A 17,698-nucleotide genomic window follows, 5' to 3' on the forward strand; every position below is an offset into this window, starting at 1 on the left:
GAAACTAAAATTGAAATTAATTGACAATATAACAATATAACTTCAACTACCTGCTACACGTTGACACTTTAAGTCTGGAATCTTCTGTTTTTATTACATGTATTTACAACTTCTTCATATTATAGTCATGTTATTTGAATTTTTAGATACATTTTAATGATTTGTTATGTATTTATTTGAATTGGTTTGACAAATGCCAATAAAATGTTATTGTAAGTCGCTTTGGACAAAAGCGTCTGCTAAATGCCCTAAATGTAAATGTAAATGTTGCTTGAACTTAATAAAACATCTCATATTAAAGTTCTGAACTTAATCCCTGCAGTGCATTCATTTAACCTGTAGAGAGCGCCACATAATCAAGTATCAACATAAAGATGTCTGTAACAACTTCAACGCACTTACAGTGTGCTTCCAGCGAGGGTCATTTACATCTAACATAGTAACAATCAAATATAGTGTAATATAACGTAATATTAGTAATATATGACATCATATCAAAGAATAAGTGGTATAAATAATGGATGAATGTACATTAAAATAAGGATTGAGACAAATGCACTCTTAAAATAAACAATGTAACTATTAATGAAAAGTTTGTTGGCAATAAAGTTACTTCCTAGTCAATACTGTTTTCTTTTAACCTGCATATTCTTACAAACATTTACATATGATTTAATCATACAAAAAATTAAGATAGTTCATAGGCAGTTTTAATTCTGATTTTCGAAGTCAGCCATTACACAATCTTTTTAATGCACAGACATTATAGTCTCACAGCTGCTGAGTAAACAGAAGCCAAGCCGTTGATAAATTGAACATTTATGAAGTTCTCTATTCTCCCCAACAATTGTCAATTGACTCACAAATCACTGACTAATATCAAGGCTCACACCTACACTGATAGAGCGTTGCCTATGGTTTCACATGGTTCCACCTCCAGAATCATACCAGCATGAAAGCTTGTCTTGGAATGAATCAGTAGGAGTTCACCGGACCCCATATGTCCATCTGTGACATTGCACAGCACATGGGTGGTGTTCTCATGGCACGTCTCTTGTTCTAATACATGTGGGTTGAGCAGCATTTTCACTATCATACATGCCAGACCTCTGCAAAGCCATAATGAGAGATCATACAAAACAGGCCTTTACTCAGGCTTCTCTCCTTCTCTGTGTTTAACATCAAACTTCCCAAACACTGTCTGACACCAAGTATTGCAACATACAGTAACTCTTGAGTTACAAACTGCAGGGGACTGTTAAATCAGTGGCTGGTTCACTGTGATCATGTTTGTTTTTAGTCACTCCGGACATGTCCAAGGCTCCAGCGTGTCTTTCACAGTTGAAGAAAGTCACAGGTGTGAAATTATGATGAAAGGTTCACAACTGGGTCTACTGGTGCGACACATACGTCAAATCCTGACATAAGCAGGTGCTGACTCATAGGAGGGAGTTTTGCTGCGGCCAAAAGCAATTCAACATACAGTATCAATTAATAATCCATAATTTAAAAAGTAATCAAATGGAAGTGTTTGAAATGCTGCTTTGCACTATGGCAGTAAGTTCCTGATGTAAATCAGTGCACTGGCCTGAGGCACAGTGATAATGACGGTTCAAAGCTGCTGTCACATGTCACAGTATCCAGCGTCCCGTTCTAAAAAGACGTCAGGGTAGAAACATCATCTGACCCGGATCAAATAAGCACCTTGTTTTGCTGCCAGTTTTAAGGTTAACATGCAACACCTCACCTGGTTTGACTGTAAAAAAAAAAACCTTGCAGACAATTCTGAAGAACTAAGAGGACAATCCTAAAGATATAAATATTCAGTATGACAGTTGAGGTGTTTAGCTCCGCAGTTATGCTTTGAATGTATTTGTGAACTATATCAGTGTTGTACTTTGGATCTAAGATTAATGATTATTTCTTTTGGAGTTCAAGATAAAGGCACAATAAAAAATTAAACTCTATTTTTTGGTTTGTATGTTTGTGAGCAAGATTATGAAAAACCTACTGGATGGATTACCACAAAACTTGGTGGAAGGGTGCGGTATGGCTCAGGGAAGAAACCATTACATTTTGGGGCAGATATGGATCAGGGGGCTTATACAGGATTTCTTTTTCACTTTTTTTCACTTTGTGAGATAGGGCATTTTCTCTGATTTTCTAACAAACACTTCTTGGATCTAGATGGAAAAATTAAGCACAGTTAGGGAACATATTTCTATAAGTGTGTTTAATTTGGTGCAGCTTGATTAAATTTAAGGGGACTGTTGGGCCTTGGTGGGAGTACACGGTGAGAGTGTCATTCTAGTTTCGAAAAGAAATCCTTTAGTTTGAAGATGCTGAATGGTCTAAAAGTCCAGTTAAAATCAAACAGGAAACTGAGTGATTGTTACAGAAAACTGAGACAAAGTGTGCCCCAGAGTCAATGTATGGCAACGTATCCTGTGGCAGTGGGCACCGGTTCGTGCCAATGACTCCGTGCACAATGAAACATTCACCCTCACCCTCCACATGAACATGGAGGACAAGAAAAGACAAAGAGGGAGAGGTGGTCCACAATGTGTCTGTGTATCAGGCGGATCACAAAGGCAGACTCTGGCATGAAACAATAAAGATCTCTTATAGAACATGTGTGCCACACAGTGCGGACAAAGGCACGTCTGTCTCTGGACAACAGGTCATGTCACTGGGACAAAATCAAATTTTATTGCTTCATGTTGTGGGACGCCAGATGTGCAGGGAAGAACATGCAAATGAGAAGACATCAGAGAACTTGTACAAACTGTACAAAACAAAAGCCCATGATACTGTACATGCATGCACACAACAGTGGCTCATTGTGCCAATACACACACACAGACACATACACACAGCCAAACACAGATATGCCACACTCATGCCACACTCATGCTAATAATCCCCCAAAGACCAATAGACACGTGCCCTCCAGAATCAGTGCCCCTTCTCAGGTCTGCACGCACATACACACATACACACATGCACACACGTCTAGAGATGCACCCTGACCTCCATAAAGTAACACGCCATATGCACAGATACTGTACACACATACACGCACTTGACATGCCTCACACACACCATCCCGTCTCCTCTTTCACTGTCCCCGCCTCTCTGCTGCCACACACAAGCACATTCATCTATTCCCTGCATTACCCAAACTGAATCTGACCACACACACTAACACGCCATGTCTGCGCCTGTCACCTAACTTTGTGCCCCACCCTGCCCACTCCATCCAGCCTGAGACCCAGCTGTCTGTGGAACTCAAAACCCACAGAGGCTCCGGGCTTGACATTTTACCCGTGATATCTCAAACCCATGCACTCCTCAGGTTTGACATGTGGCTCTCCTCGCACATATGCACCCAGACCCACATACTGCAGCACTGGCTCAGGTCACTATAGGATGGCATTCATGACAACTCCATGCGATGAAGAGCTGCAGACATGAGCAACAGACATGGAGAAAACCTCTGGTTGTTCACACAAGCACCTCGTCTGTCATATACTATGATGTAAGCATATCCTATATCTACTTCCATAATTATACCTGACTTAAAACCACACTTTTGAATTTTAAGCTGCAGATAGAGGTGTTATAATGGCTGAGGACAGAGGGTGTTTGGTATTCTCCGGTGTGATACAACCATTGACATGATAGTAGAGAAAAGGTCTTGACTTACTAAGTCCTTTCTGTGTAGAGTTTGCATGATTTTATCTATGTTTGTATTCAGGCTATGTTTCGCCCAGATGTTCATCCAAAGACATGCAGGGCTGATGACATCAACCGGATGTAAGAGGAATCTATTTATCCCAGTATTACATAACGTTGTTTATATTGCCAGTAACCACACAATGGACACTAGAAACATAATGTGCATGTTTGAAGGACTCCATTGTCGGATGTTTTGGTTCATTTTGCCCTGTATTTGTCCAACATGTGGAAAATGTTAAGATTCCACAAGAAGACTTTCTGCATCACAAATGGTATGTTCTTCATTTATTCAGGCAGGTTTTACCAGGTTGTCCAAATGTTAGTAACAGATGCTATTTGTTCAAGAGAGAGGAAACTAACAAAGGATAATGTAAAAAAAGAGAGATTTTAGATTTTAGCAGCAACCTAATAGAGAGGAGAGGTTGGGGCCAATTCCTGCTGACACTGGACGAGAGGCAGACACACCCTGAACAGCAACCACACACACCTACAGTCAATCTAGAGTCGCTCCTTAACCTAATGCCCAGTGTGTTTGGATTGTAGGAGGAAGCTGGAGTACCTGCAGAACAAACTGAAGTAATATCAGCAAAAGTTATACTGAAGGAAACCTTGGTGGAGATATTGTATGTTTTGTCAAAAATATAAAAGTTACAAAGGCTTTGTCATGGTAACTTTTTTTAAAAATATATGTTTCCTTCTTTTTAATATTATTTCTTGGTTGTGTATATAATAATAATAATAATAATTGTATATATATGTATTGTGAATCTTTGGTTATATTTGTATTGGTCTCTTACTTATTTCACTGCACAGCAGAAGCTGTTTGTGTCCTTTCTTTGTTTGACTTAAAACTCGATAAAAACATCCAATGTGAGGAATATTGACAGTTTAGGATTCCATCGGTCATTTGAGTTTTTCTCTTTACAAAGTTTTTTGCTAGTTTGACAAATTGATAAGAGTGATCACACACAAGCCAAAATGTCTAATAAGACACACATCCTCATCTGCCAGAAACCAATCTAGCAGAATGAACCTCATGCCCCTTTATTTATTTTCAATCCTCCTTTGTTATACAATCTGCTCTTTCTTTACACTGTCAGGATTATAATTTGCTGAGTAAGCGCCTACAGTTTTACCTGCAAATAAAAATGATGAGCATTTTCCACCACACTTTTCTTCTGTGTGGAATATGTCATAAACATGCAGCATACAGTCAGCTATAAGTAACTGTGTACTTGTGGCTGCCACAAAAAAAATAAACACCCATCTCATCTTTTAAATGAAAAATACACAGGTCTGGTTTTATTTAGAGGGAGAGATGTTGCCTCATCCATCTGTCTAGAACTGAGCGTCTTCTTCCTTCCTCTCAGACAGTCTTCAGTTACCTCGAGACGAGCACAGGAAAGAGGTGGGAAACTTTGTGCGGTGACTAAACTCTGATGACTCCATTACTGGGATTCATTTCACAAGCATACATGCACACTCACAGGTTCTGTGTTCATTCACTATCACTGTATGTAACATGTAGAATTCACACACACTTGGGTAGACCACACCTACACACACTTACATTCATGTCTATCCATCACAAATTAAATATGAGACATAAATGTGTGAGTATTTCTATGTGTCATGAATGACTGGGACTCTTTCTGTGAATCATGCACTTTTATGGTGAGCTGCTTTTCTGGGACATTCTGCTGCAGCATGACTGTTATGATTGGTTTAACATGTGCTCATCCGCACAGAGAGCTCAGAGTTGGTTGCTTTTGAGTGTTTCTGAGTGTGTTTGTGTGTGAGAGCAAAACGCACATGATCAATGCTGGCGTGCCCACCCAGGAAGTGACTCCACCCTCTAGCGATGTACAGAATTCCCCCTTTGCTGAAGGGGAGAGCGGGAGCTACTGGTGAGCAGCTTCACAGCCGTGGCCCATAGCCTCACCATCTGCCCCTCTCAAAAGACTCCATTGTTCCCAGCAGTCTGAGGCGAGAGAGAGAGCTAAAGAGAGCCGTAGAGCTCGCTGGTGGAGCAGAGGTTGGGGCGGTGGGCGTTGGACTGCTGCCTAAAACCACACGGAGGAGAGGGAGCCAGACACAGAGCATCTCTGTGCAACTTCCAGTCCACTTTTGGAGCCTTGCCTTGGCTTAACAGCACCGTACGAAAAACTCCACAACATGACATAAAATACACACCTAACTGTCAGAGGGCTCAACTGACTCAACGGTCCTTCATATTTTATTATGTTTGCCTACGCTCTGAAATAGAGGTTGTGTTTTGAACATTTGAAGCGTTTCTTGAATGGGCCAATCAGAGCAGGCCGCTGGACGTTGCCCCTGTGAGCTTGCTGATGATGTGTACGAGTTGCATTTGGAAATAGAAAACAAGTGTCATGTGATTTCAACCGTCACAAGTATTTGAATAGAGAGCTGCTCAAGGACATGTCGACTTTGAGGCGTTGCTGTGGTAACTGTGTAATCTAAGTGATATGGAGATGGATGGGACAAATGACAGCAGGAAAAAAGCTGTTCAGAATTAATTTCATGAACAAAAGACAAAAGAAAAGAATATGTTGTGGAGTGTTTTCAGTTTTTTATTGAAACAGTATGAACAAAAACACTGCAATTAAATACAAGGTTCAAACAAATCAGATGGCACAAATTAAAGACCTAGAACTGATAATATGAGGCAAAGCAGAAGGGAGGACGCGGACACATGTCGTTGCAAACATTTGCAGTGTCTAAAGCCTAGTCATTAAACATTACATCACTCAGTCAGTGCACATATTAAACGAGTTTGGAAAGCCAGCAGAGCTAAGCTGAGACTTCATAAATTGTACACCCATTTAGCATACGTACAATTGCAAAAAATAACAAAAAAGCGGGGCATTGCTGCCTAACACTGTGCACTAAAACTAAGTGCAACTATGACAAATTTCATCCTGTGCACACAATCTGGGGTTAGCCCAATGTAAAGACTGGATGGCTGTTCTGGTAATCTACCTATTAACACTAGTACTGTGAGTACATTGTCGAGACAATGCAGTCACCAGGTCTAACAGCCACGGACTGTGTGAGAGGCTTCATATGGAACGAGCCAGCAGTCGACAAAGCTGTTGTGTTTTTGGAATGGGTGGCAGTTAAAAACTACTGTCAATTCACATTAATAATGCACTTCAAAACTTCAAATCCTCCAAACTACCGAGAGAATACCAGAGACAGTGGCACAAACCCTTCTGCTAAATTTCACAGATATGTATTAGGTTTTTATAAGTCAGTGTTAAAGTGGGCAGAATGTCACGTTACTCTTGCAAATGAGGGTGCCTTTGTCGTTTCTGTTAGCCCCATGCTAGCCAACACAGCTCGCGAGTATCATCATGTCAGGATAAGAAAAACTTCTGCACACGGTGCTTCATACAGTCGGCCAACATGTCAGAGGATCTGGCTACATGAGAAAACTTTTTATCTGGTGCTCAGGGGCGTCTTAAAAGCCACAACAATGGTCTGTGTGTTCTGTGTATTCCATAATATCAAATGCTAGCCTATGCAACGGCATTATGAGAAAGTCATTAGCTGTATGCTGTGTAGTCCCCCTTACATTGTATATACATCCTGTGGAATTTGTAACAGTCTCTCTTGCATTTTTCCTGTTCCCACTTTCCATGTGTGTTTAATTTCCTATTGTTATGTCAGCATGTCCTTCACACACTTAAATGCAAATCTAAGTCAGTCACTGAAATAGTTAAGAGGGGAGAGTTTACCCCCTGCATGTCAGATAATCCCCTGCTTCTCTTTCTTTTTAAAATGCATCTGAAAAGCCCTGAAATTCTTTGTGACATCCTGCTGTCACCTTGTTTTGTTCTCCGGGAGGGGGCAGGGGAAGCCACAGCCTTTCATATCTGCAGCTGTAGGGGGTCAGGGAGATAGCGGGGGGGAGGCAAGGATGTCTGCTCATGTACCCCTCTTGTCTCACACTCATACAATACACACATAAATACACTCAAGCCTCCCTCCCCGTTTTTTTTGTTTTGGTTTTTTGGCAGTGCGGAGTCCTGGTTAGGTTGGTTTAGTTCTGGTGTCGTGCTTGTTTTAATGATCGGAAATGTCGTCACAGTTCAGTAGTTCAGAATTTCCAGAACTTTGGGTGCTCTTGCTGCTTGGCTGTTTTTCTCTTCAAGGGCTGTGGAGTTTTAAAAAAACAAAGAAAGAAAGAAAGAGAGAGATAATTAGCATTTGCATAGATAATCACAGTGTGTGTCACTGGTTGAAATGAGCAGTTTAGTATCTGAGGTACAACTTGTTACCTCCGCCAAGATGGTTATTTTATTTTTCAGAGATTTGTATTGAATTGTCACAGAATAATTCAAGGATCTTGATAGAAAAATGAATTCATGGGTGTATTCAGTTTGGTGTGGATCCAAATAAAAATCAGTCCAAACTGTTGGGCCTTGGCGGAGGTATGTGCTTTGCTGAGAGTGATTCTAATTCTTAAGTTAGTTCCTCTGTTCACCTGGATCGTTTCATTTTATAGAGTTTATAGAGTAAATTCAGTTTATCCATTATGAGGGCTGAGGAGGATTAAAGATGGAGGTCAATACACAAAAAGGAAACAACCTAATGTTTGTGTAAGAGGCATGTTTACCAAAATTTTTAAAAAGGAGACATTTTGTTTTACAGGTTGTTTTAGTGCAGACAAGATTAGAATTTTGACATTTTCCCATTTAGAGGCGAGATTTAAAGATATACAGTGAAAAACAGGTCAAATATGATTAGTACCCGAAATAAACTGAGCTGACGACTTCACGTTGCTGCCCTCGTCTGACAAACACAAGCCCTATGTTTAGGGATCAGATTGAGCTGTTGCTTTAAAACAGTCTGCTCTGTGACCACCGGCCACACGGACAGAGACTGAGTCAACAAACATGTTCATTTTAAGGCCTAATAGAGACACTTGTCACCACAAAGGACAGATTTGTCCTCCTATAGGGCTGTGAGTCTGTGTCAGCAAAAGGAGCAGCAGTCGTTTAGCTTTGTCAGGATTTTTTAAATTTTTATTTAGGAAGGGGGTTGGGGTTGGGCATCTGTTACACATCTGTGAATTGAGACAATGACGGCCAAGGGGTTAAAATGATCAGTGGAAAGAATCAAATTTAGACATTTACAGATTTCACATTGCTGTCTTTTTTCTGAGGTTTTTTGTTCCTGGGGGACCTGTGACACAAGAAACATTTGTAGTTAGCAGGAAATGCAGTTCACGACAGTCTTCTCAGAGTGGAGAGTGATCTGTGGGGGATACTGTCTCTGGGACGGACCCTTCGTCTCATCATGAGGGAGGGTCAATGTTTAAACACATATATTTGGTACCGGAATCCAATTATGGTTAAAAACTTTTTTGGTTTGTGCCGGACATGCATCCGAGGTCGTCTTATCACAGAGCACCAAATTACCGATTACATCAGCGCCTGTGTTCACTTATCAAAGGATGCGTCAGCGATGACTAAAATCTCATGTGGATTCACTCCATATTTAGAGGAAGCGATGACTTGCTGCACAACATTCATTTTAGCTGTCCGCATGTGTGTGTCCACCATAAGAGATAGTGAGGAACTTACGAGTATTTTCCCATTCTCCTCACTGCAGCTATCACCACGGCGATGACGATGACCACTGCCAGCAGACTGCCAAGCACAATGCCGGCTACCTGGCCGGAGCTCATGCCCTCTGGGAGACAGAACGACAAGAGGGGGTCAGTTTTCAAGATTTACACAGGATGAATCAACATCTGAGGAGAGGATGATGCATATGACATTAAAATCCTTCTCTTTCACTAGAAAACAGATGTACAGAGTTTGAATTCATCACATCAGAACCATCACATTAACTGACTTCACACTATGCTCTTCCTGTGCTTCCATCCCACACATTCCTCACCCGTTGTGCCTTCTTCAATGAACACCTCCTCGTCCTTCAGTATCTCGACGGTTGCCTCGGGTTGGAGCTCTACTTCTACCGCCTCAGTGGGGGCTGCAGTCTCCTCAGCAGGAGCTTCAGTGGTTTCTGGTGCTTCAGCAGCAGCAGTGGGAGCCTCTGTCTCATGGATGGGCTCCTTGGTGATGGGGAGCGCTTCAGTGACCACAAGAGATTCAACATCAGACGCTGCTTCAGTGGCTGCTTCGGTGGCTGCGGCGGCTTCAATGATGGCTTCAGTCGTGGCTTCAATTCCGGCTTCAGTTCCGGCTTCAGGGTCAGCTTCAGCTGTGGCTTCAGTGACAGCTTTAACTGTGGCTTCTTCAGTTACTTCTGCAGAGGCCGCTGTCGGTTCGGTTGCAGGGGGACCGGTGACAACGGTCAGTTCCTCTTTTGTAGCCCCGGTTGCCGCATCTTTTTCACTCTCAGTGATGAGCCCTACAGGGATTTGTGTGGGGCCTGGGGAGAGCGATCAGTGAAAAGATCACAGATGGGTTCACATGCAGGTATAATGATGAGCAACACACCAATACAGACTTTTTAACTGGCTGCGGATATGTTTTAAGGGAGTTTTTTTTAAATATAAGTAAAGAAAAATAATTAATTTCTGCATAGAGTTTACGCTTTTTTGTCCATGTTTATGAAAAAATATTGCATTTATTAGCAAAGCAATATATATAGACCATATAAAAAAAAATCTGTTAATGTTTCTCCCACTGAGTTAAATGTTTTAAGCATGTTTTCCCAAGTCAGGTAATATTGTTGAAATATATACATTTTGTGTTTCAGGTTTGGTGCTGTGACAGATTTCTTTTATTAAAGGCTATCCCAATCATTTTTTTTGCTTGTTGGGACTGGGAACTGTATAACACTATAGTTACATAAAGGGATAATAAGCAACTTCTCCTGTCATCAGCACACGGTGACAGCGTGACCATCGCACCCTGTGACTCCATTAAATGTACATCCTGCCTCCATTCCTCCACCCCTCCATCCTGTCTTTGGGGCGCTGTGTATGCGTACAGGCATGCCACATCCTCTGCCTCATTTCCTGTGGAGGGAGCTACAGCAGGAGAGCGCGGGATGGCTTGTAAACCCTCAGCTGCTTCACATGTGCAGTCATTGGAGGGTGTGGTGGCACGAGATGATGCCCGATTAGGGGGGATGATGGGGGGATTAGCAGTTTCTCAAGGAAGAGCGACTGATGTTTGATGAAATGGAGGACCCGAGGAAAATCCAGTCTCTTTGTGGAGCTGGGATCAAATTTTTTTCTTTAATTATTAGAATAGGATAAAATAATGTTAATATCTAAAAACAGTCATCAGAGATCTCTGTAAAGTCTGTGCTCTCTGTAAAGTCTGTGCTCGCAGTTAAGCAGAGGCTCTCATTTTGAATTGAAGAACTGTATAAAACGTGTATTTATCCTTGTGTCTTTCATCAAGGCCTGGACTATGAGGCAGCCTGGGTTGAACCTAATCATTTCCCTCCAATAACCCTAGCTCCATCTCCCTGTGTTCAACATCCTCCCAGCCACAACTGAAAACTCCGCCTGGACAGCGCTGCCTCGAAAATTAAGGAGGTAGATTTCAGCGTGGCACCAAAATTACGGTTTGCAGTTAACTTTCCACTGACACGATGTTGGCCTGGATGTGCGTCTTCTCCTTGGAAAAAAACAGAATGAAAAAAAAAAAACGCCTCGCTGAGCAGAGAGGAGCGTCTGTGTGAGTCTCATAAACTTAGAGTCTGACATCATGCTCACTCCATTTCACTTTTCACTCTTAATTGTTCTGAATACTTGAAAGAGTAGAGAATACTTTTCTTTGGATAAAAATAACCCTGAATGGCTGGACACAATCGGTGCAGTTATTCCTAGTGCTGCGCTGGATGCCGTGTTCATTAGCAACAGGCTGGGTAAATATAACAAAACATTTGCTCCTGCCCTGGCAGTGTCCCGATGGGTTGTTGTTTTTTTCAAACAGCGATGAACGCGATGATAAAATGGTCTATGGCCGTACGCTTTGTGTAATTGTCGCGAACAATTGTTTCAATATGTGTACAGTTCCCACAATAAGCTCTGAGTAGTACTTCCTCCCCACTGTGATGACTATCCTGGGCTGATACGGCTACTTTAGTGAGTAACAGTCTACATCCCTCTCTGCCCTCGCTTCCTTTTCATCTCCTCCTCGCTCGTCTTCCTCTCTCCGTGATCCTGCCACTCCCTGAGGATAGGTTGCTGCTTATACCTTTGAGAAAGATGAATCCCTGGAGACAAAAAGGGAGAGAGAGAAAGGGAGAGAGGGGAGGGGAGGATGCAGGGGAAGCCAAACGGTGGGCGGTTGAAAGGGTGGGGGTGTCGGGGGCTCTGAGGGAACGGTATGTTTCTAAAACTGAGAAGCTTGGGGGAGCAGCGTCCCTCCTGCTGCCGCTTGGTTTTCAGTGTGAACACAGTCTGCCTCTGGTTTGCTGTGTTTCTTCACAGAGAGACGTGTGTTAGTGTGAGTGCACGTGACCCCGTGTGAATCCTACGACAGGGTCAGATTTGACAGGACCCCTGGAGCTGGTGAGGGTTTCTACCAACCTGGGTGTTAAAGAGTCTGGGGTCCGAAAGAAACAGGGTCCTAAAGAACAGTCTCTGTGGATGTGTGAGCGTTGTGCTAATGCAGACCTGCCTTTGTACACCCTGACACCTCTCATACATGGAGCTTTGTGAAAAAACCCCACACACAAAATTAAAAGCCGTTCCAGTTTCTGTTTTACTCTCTCAATCCTAGACTGGCATTACGTCATTGTGGCGTTTTGTTCTTATTATTCCAAGTTTTTCAGCGGTGCACCCAAGGTCATTTTATCCACGATTACATCATTTTGACCGCACGTTCTGGCCCGTATCGATGTGAAGCAACAGCCTGAAATCATCCTGCCACTCAGCAAAACATCACCAAGTACCACTGAGTTCATACTGAATGTGTTGATTCATGAAAGTGACTTTTATGTAAGCATTATTTGTGTAGAGGACAGACATTTATGGATGAACAGGCGGTTAGATCGAGTAGAAGAGAAGCAGCGATGCCTCAGGATGTAATTCAAATAATAATGGACCGTAATAACTGTCTCTGTGGACGACACTGGTTTTAAAACTTCACTCGAATGAGGTTTGGCGGTGGAATGTAGATTTACGGAGCTGTTTCACTCCTGTGGCGTAAATAACACCTCCAGAGAGAGTGAGGGGGTGACGGAGGGAGGGACACAGAGGTATACAGTGTGAGACAGGAAAGGAGGGAGTAGCAGCTTCCATCCATTATGATCACAATCAGCTGTCACCGAGCCCCCCCCCCAGTGAGCTATAATTCACAGCCCCTGTCCAGAGAGGGAAAGGGTCCGAGCAGACGTGTGCGAGGGAGTGTGAGTGTATCCACCTTTTGAGCCCAGAATTGTTTTCGCAGCGGTGGAGGAGGAAAATGTGAGAGAGATACAGGCGCCCTGCCCATCTCGCTGCACTACGTAAGATGCTGAGCAGCGTAAACTCCCCCGCTGAAGCAGCAGGAGTCAGCTGCGGAGATACCGGGGCGTGCCATGCACTGCACTCTGAGGGTTTTCAAGCAGGAAGACAGGCCCCGAATATTCTCAGCCTGCCTGTCTTATCATAGACGCAACACAATGAGCACCCACACTTGTAAAGGAACTGATTCGTTTTTTCCCCCCTCCTGGTCAGATAAGAGGAAACGCAGCACATCCCATCTGGACTCCATCACCAGGGGCAGCAACCAGTACCAGACTGAAGAGCGTCTTTAATCTTGGGCCTAACGAGTTCCTAAAATGTAATGATTCATGTAATGCAACCACTGCATGGATGACAAAATAAACAGACTGTGCTGTAGCATCCTTCCATGCTCTAAACTCCCCATATTTACTTTCAAACAAAACACTTCACTTGACCTGACCTCTACGGTTTTATCAAGCGAGCCTCCTTGTGTATATTCCTAATCTCACTAACCTTCAACTCCCACATCATAAAACATCCACCCAGTTCTCAGTGTTCCTTACTCAGCAGCTCCGCTTTTTTTTTTTCAGACTTTCCCTTGCACCGTGTGGAGCTGAAAGAGGAAGGTGGGAGAGACGTGCTCACAGAGGAGACGCTCCAAACTCCACAGGGAGATTTGCTACTTTTTTTAGTCGTGTTTTTCGTAATGCCACTCTCAGTCTGATGGAAGCTGAAAGCCCCGCTACTGTTCTGAGTCGTCAGGGCTCGGTCCAGGTCTGAAACGGCCTCTGCCCTCTTTCCATAAACAAATGTGTCTTTCTCCCTGTGGAAATTTTTTGGAGTATGACTGAGCACTTTTTAAAAACATTTTCACAAAATGAGACTTGTTGACGTGAGACTCGTTCGTCACGGCTCCTCTTAAACTGGCATGTTTCTCATAACTGGAGCATGAGCGCAACATTTGAGTCACTTCTAGAAGCAGGCACGGACAAAGGGCAATGACCTCGCCCTTCAGCGGCCAGATGTGATGGGGATGTAATAGGCCCAGAGACGCAGACAAAACTCATTAAGAAGGAGACTGGGGAGGGGGGGGCAGCATTGTGAGGCAGGAGGTGAAGTGTTTTACAGGATACGTGGGACTTGCTAGTTAAGAGAGCAGGCGTGAGGGAACTGAAAGACCCCATTTGAGAAACATAGATGTGGAGTGAGCGATTTTCTTCCCTCGGAAAATTTAGAAAACCAACATAAGAATGGTTCTCAAAGTTTAAGGGCTCCTTGTCAGAGTAAACCTCCATGGAAATGGGGCAGGCATGCCGTCTCCGACCGGGAAAGGTTGCCGTTTAAAAGTAGACCCAGCCCCTCGCTGCCCCCCCTGTCTCTACTCTAACCCCCGTCCCCCGGGGTCTAGACTCATCAAGCTGAAACAGGGAAAGGGGGCAGAGAAAAGGCAGAGGACTGTTAAGAGACTGGGGGAGGGAGGGAGGTTCAAGTGGTAGAGCTTGATACCCCAACCAAAGATGGGTAAATGCCAAGGGGCGGCACGGCACACGGTTTAATAACATGTGGGTAAAAAAAGAGGGTGGGGTGCCTCTTAAAGCTCATCACGTAGCGGGAGCTCACTCTGTGCCTGTCTCCTCTGGTCCTCTGTCACATGCACATGACCCTCCTTATAGAGCCTCTCTCTATTAATACACACACGCAAAAAGCAGCCCTGCCCTGCAGCTCACTCACACACACACACACACACACACACACACACACGCACGCACACACACACGCACTCACACACACGCTGCCCCTGGGCAAACTGTGCTGGACAGGGCCAAGGACAGAAGAGAGAAGAAAGAAAGATGGAACAAAAGATAGAAATAAACAAAGAAAAGGAAATCGACCGTAAGACAGTATGCTGAAAGGCCCAAAAGATGGAAAGACAGAAAGACAAAGAAAACCAGAAAGATATACAGTAAATCAAAAGAAAGAGAGAGAGTGGTAGACAGAAAGACAGAAAGGAAGATAGTCAGGAGGACCAATAGGCCAAAAGATGGAAAGAAAGAAAGAGACAGTAAGACCAAAAGAAATAAAGAAAGACAGACAGGAGGACCGGAAGAGGGAGAAATGGACAGCAGTGATGCAAAGTGAGGAAAAATGACTCAAGTTGTTGCAGCAAAAGAGAAATGGCAGAATCAAGAGTGAGGCGAGGAGGCCGCTGGATAAGCTTTCACATAAATGTGTACGGTGTACGTTACAGTTTACAGCCCACCCCGTCCTGTCCCGTCCGGTCCCTCCCTCCCCGCGTATGAGCTCTGTTTTGGGAGGCTTCAAAAGGATATTCCTTTCTTCTCTTTACCGGTGCCAAGAATTTAACAGACACGAGGCGGCTGAGCTGCTGCTATTATATCACATTTCTCCCTTGTGTCCGCAAATCAAACTTTTCCTGTCGTCCAGAGCTCTGGAGTGTGACGTGAAAACGAGGGAGGAAGATTACGGAGAAGTTTATCAGTGCAAATCAACACAGAAGCTCTTTTGATATTTTAATAGCACCCCCTTCAGTTGAATATTTCCAACATATTGGTCAAACTTAAAAGTAAGATTTTAAAAAAGGCGATGATTTAAAAGTAAAAGCAGTTCAAATATCAAGTGTTTAAAATGTTTTGAATATTATAAACCATTTTAAGTATTCATGAATGAAAATAGATTTTATTCTCACTGTGAGACCAGCCTCCGTAGTGTTATTGTTGAATCAGCAGGGATTAAAGCAGACAAAGACTGGTGAGGTTTGGGCACATGGAGACAGAGAGGGGACACAGTGTGCTAACAGCAGCACGGTGACTGCAGACAGTTCACTTACTTGCATGTGTGAAGGCGCAGAAAGGGCCGACCAGGGCCAACAGGAGCAGCAGCTGAACATTCATGGTGGTAAAAAACTTTTCTCTCCTCCAGTCACGACCTTCAGAAACTCCCTCGGGGCAAAGAGCACGACACCAGAGCCCTCGCACACGCTCCCGCAGACCAGACACACACCAGACACACACGCAAACCGGCCTCTCTGGACGACGGGAAGGGTGAAACACCAAAAAAGGTCAAGAATAAAAAATGGGGTGTTCACTGGAAGTTTTGAGGAAAAAGTAAGAGGCCTGAGATCCTTTTTGGGCTTGGAGGTGGAGATGAATGGGCCAGCCGGTCGGTGCTCTCACAGCTGGAGGAGGAAGACGAGGAGTGGTGGAGGGATGTAGAGAGGACCAGAGAAAGAAGAAGGAACTCTGGCCACTTTGAGGAAGTGGATAGAGAGAGAGAGAGAGAAGGGGAGTGAGAGAGTGAGAGAGAGAGAGAGAGAGAGAGAGGGACTGGCACACAGCAGGAGAGAGAGCTGAGTGTGTAAGGGCCGGAGCTAAGATTGGAGGAGGGGTGCTGGTACTGGTGGTTGGGCTGGGTGGGTTGAGGGAGCAGGGGGCACGGCGGGTTGGGAGGAGTAAGTCTGGATTGGGGCAGTTAGATGGTTTCAGGGTCTGCAAACCCTGCAATATCAGCAGCACACACACACACACAAACACCACTTATACAGACAGATAAACTGTTATCAAGACGAGACAGCCACTTCAATTTATAACTGGTATATCTGTAACAGGAAATATACTGTTAAAGTTTTTCGGAAACGGACAAAGAGAAAGTCAGGGCTTTGATCCGTCTCAGATTATCCTAAAACACAGAGTTAAGAGCCAAGAAAGTTAAAGTACTTCGCTGTTAATAAAAAGCAACCACTGAATGAAAGAGGCATCTGTAATGCATCTATATCGAGCTTTACAATCATCAGTCTTTATCTTGCAGAGAAAAGTGGCAGACAGACCGTTAAGAAAGAGAGCGAGCTGCTTTTCAAACGGGTTTCCCCCGAAGAAAAGAGCCGTAAATACAGTTAGAACACTGTGTGACTTTCACACATGCAGGCGAGCATGGGTGGTCTGCTGAGAGTTTACAGGCCACGCTGGTCAAACAAACTGTTCCTGGGACCGAGGCTGACACCTGTTGGACAACAAGCTCCGAAGGTCAAAAGAAGCACAAAGTTATCTTGACAGCCAGAACTTGATGATCTCTCCTCCAGGGAAGTTGTGTTTTCACTCCGGTTGAGCAACAACTACCGAGCCAACTTACATGATATTTTGTGGATGGGTGGGGCAAGACACAAAGGAGAACTTTTTCAATTTTGGTGCAGATCCAGGACTTTTCTATAACCTTCTATAACATAAATTAATACATGGATCTTGATGACAAATCAGGCATGTTCAGGAGACTGAAACGTTTGTGCAATCTGCTGCAGATCTACCGAAAAATCCGGTTCTAGTGAATTTAAATGAGGTTTCATATAGCGGCGAGTGCCATTATAGATTGTTGGGCAGCAGGATAACGAAAAACTACTGAGCTGATTTCCATTTAACTTGAGAGGATGGGACACAGGACAAGACAGAAGACCTGGGTTGGGGCAGAGGGGAGGCTGCAGGATTTATTATTCACATATTTCCCAGG

The 17,698-nt window shown here is 43.7% G+C and overlaps 1 protein-coding gene across 2 annotated transcripts; it reads right to left on the reverse strand.

Annotated features, from left to right (window-relative positions):
- Positions 1 to 6,306: 6,306 nt before the first annotated feature.
- pdpn (podoplanin) lies at positions 6,307 to 16,559 on the reverse strand. 2 transcript variants are annotated; one of them, XM_069526626.1, is made up of 5 exons: positions 16,029 to 16,505; positions 9,667 to 10,161; positions 9,348 to 9,456; positions 8,898 to 8,946; positions 6,307 to 7,915 (listed from the first exon to the last, which is right to left on the reverse strand). In XM_069526626.1, the coding sequence occupies exons 1-5, from the start codon at positions 16,090 to 16,092 to the stop codon at positions 7,859 to 7,861; spliced, it is 774 nt and encodes a 257-aa protein (XP_069382727.1). In that variant the 5' UTR covers positions 16,093 to 16,505; the 3' UTR covers positions 6,307 to 7,858. The 2 variants fall into 2 exon arrangements, with proteins under 2 accessions (XP_069382727.1, XP_019944472.2); XM_020088913.2 differs by lacking the exon at positions 8,898 to 8,946 and having other exon boundaries at positions 16,029 to 16,559.
- Positions 16,560 to 17,698: the final 1,139 nt, after the last annotated feature.

This window comes from Paralichthys olivaceus, chromosome 6, assembly GCF_024713975.1.
Source record: "Paralichthys olivaceus isolate ysfri-2021 chromosome 6, ASM2471397v2, whole genome shotgun sequence".
NCBI lineage: Eukaryota > Metazoa > Chordata > Actinopteri > Pleuronectiformes > Paralichthyidae > Paralichthys > Paralichthys olivaceus.

Bases quoted from the DNA above. Each gene is read 5' to 3' on its own strand.
- pdpn (XM_069526626.1), bottom strand. From the start codon at position 16,092: ATGAATGTTCAGCTGCTGCTCCTGTTGGCCCTGGTCGGCCCTTTCTGC. The intron at 10,162-16,028 runs GTAAGTGAACTG...CGCTCTCCCCAG, and splicing joins CTGCGCCTTCACACATGCAA to GCCCCACACAAATCCCTGTA. The intron at 7,916-8,897 runs GTAAATGTCTAA...AAAACTCCACAG, and splicing joins AAGACAGCAATGTGAAATCT to CCCTTGAAGAGAAAAACAGC.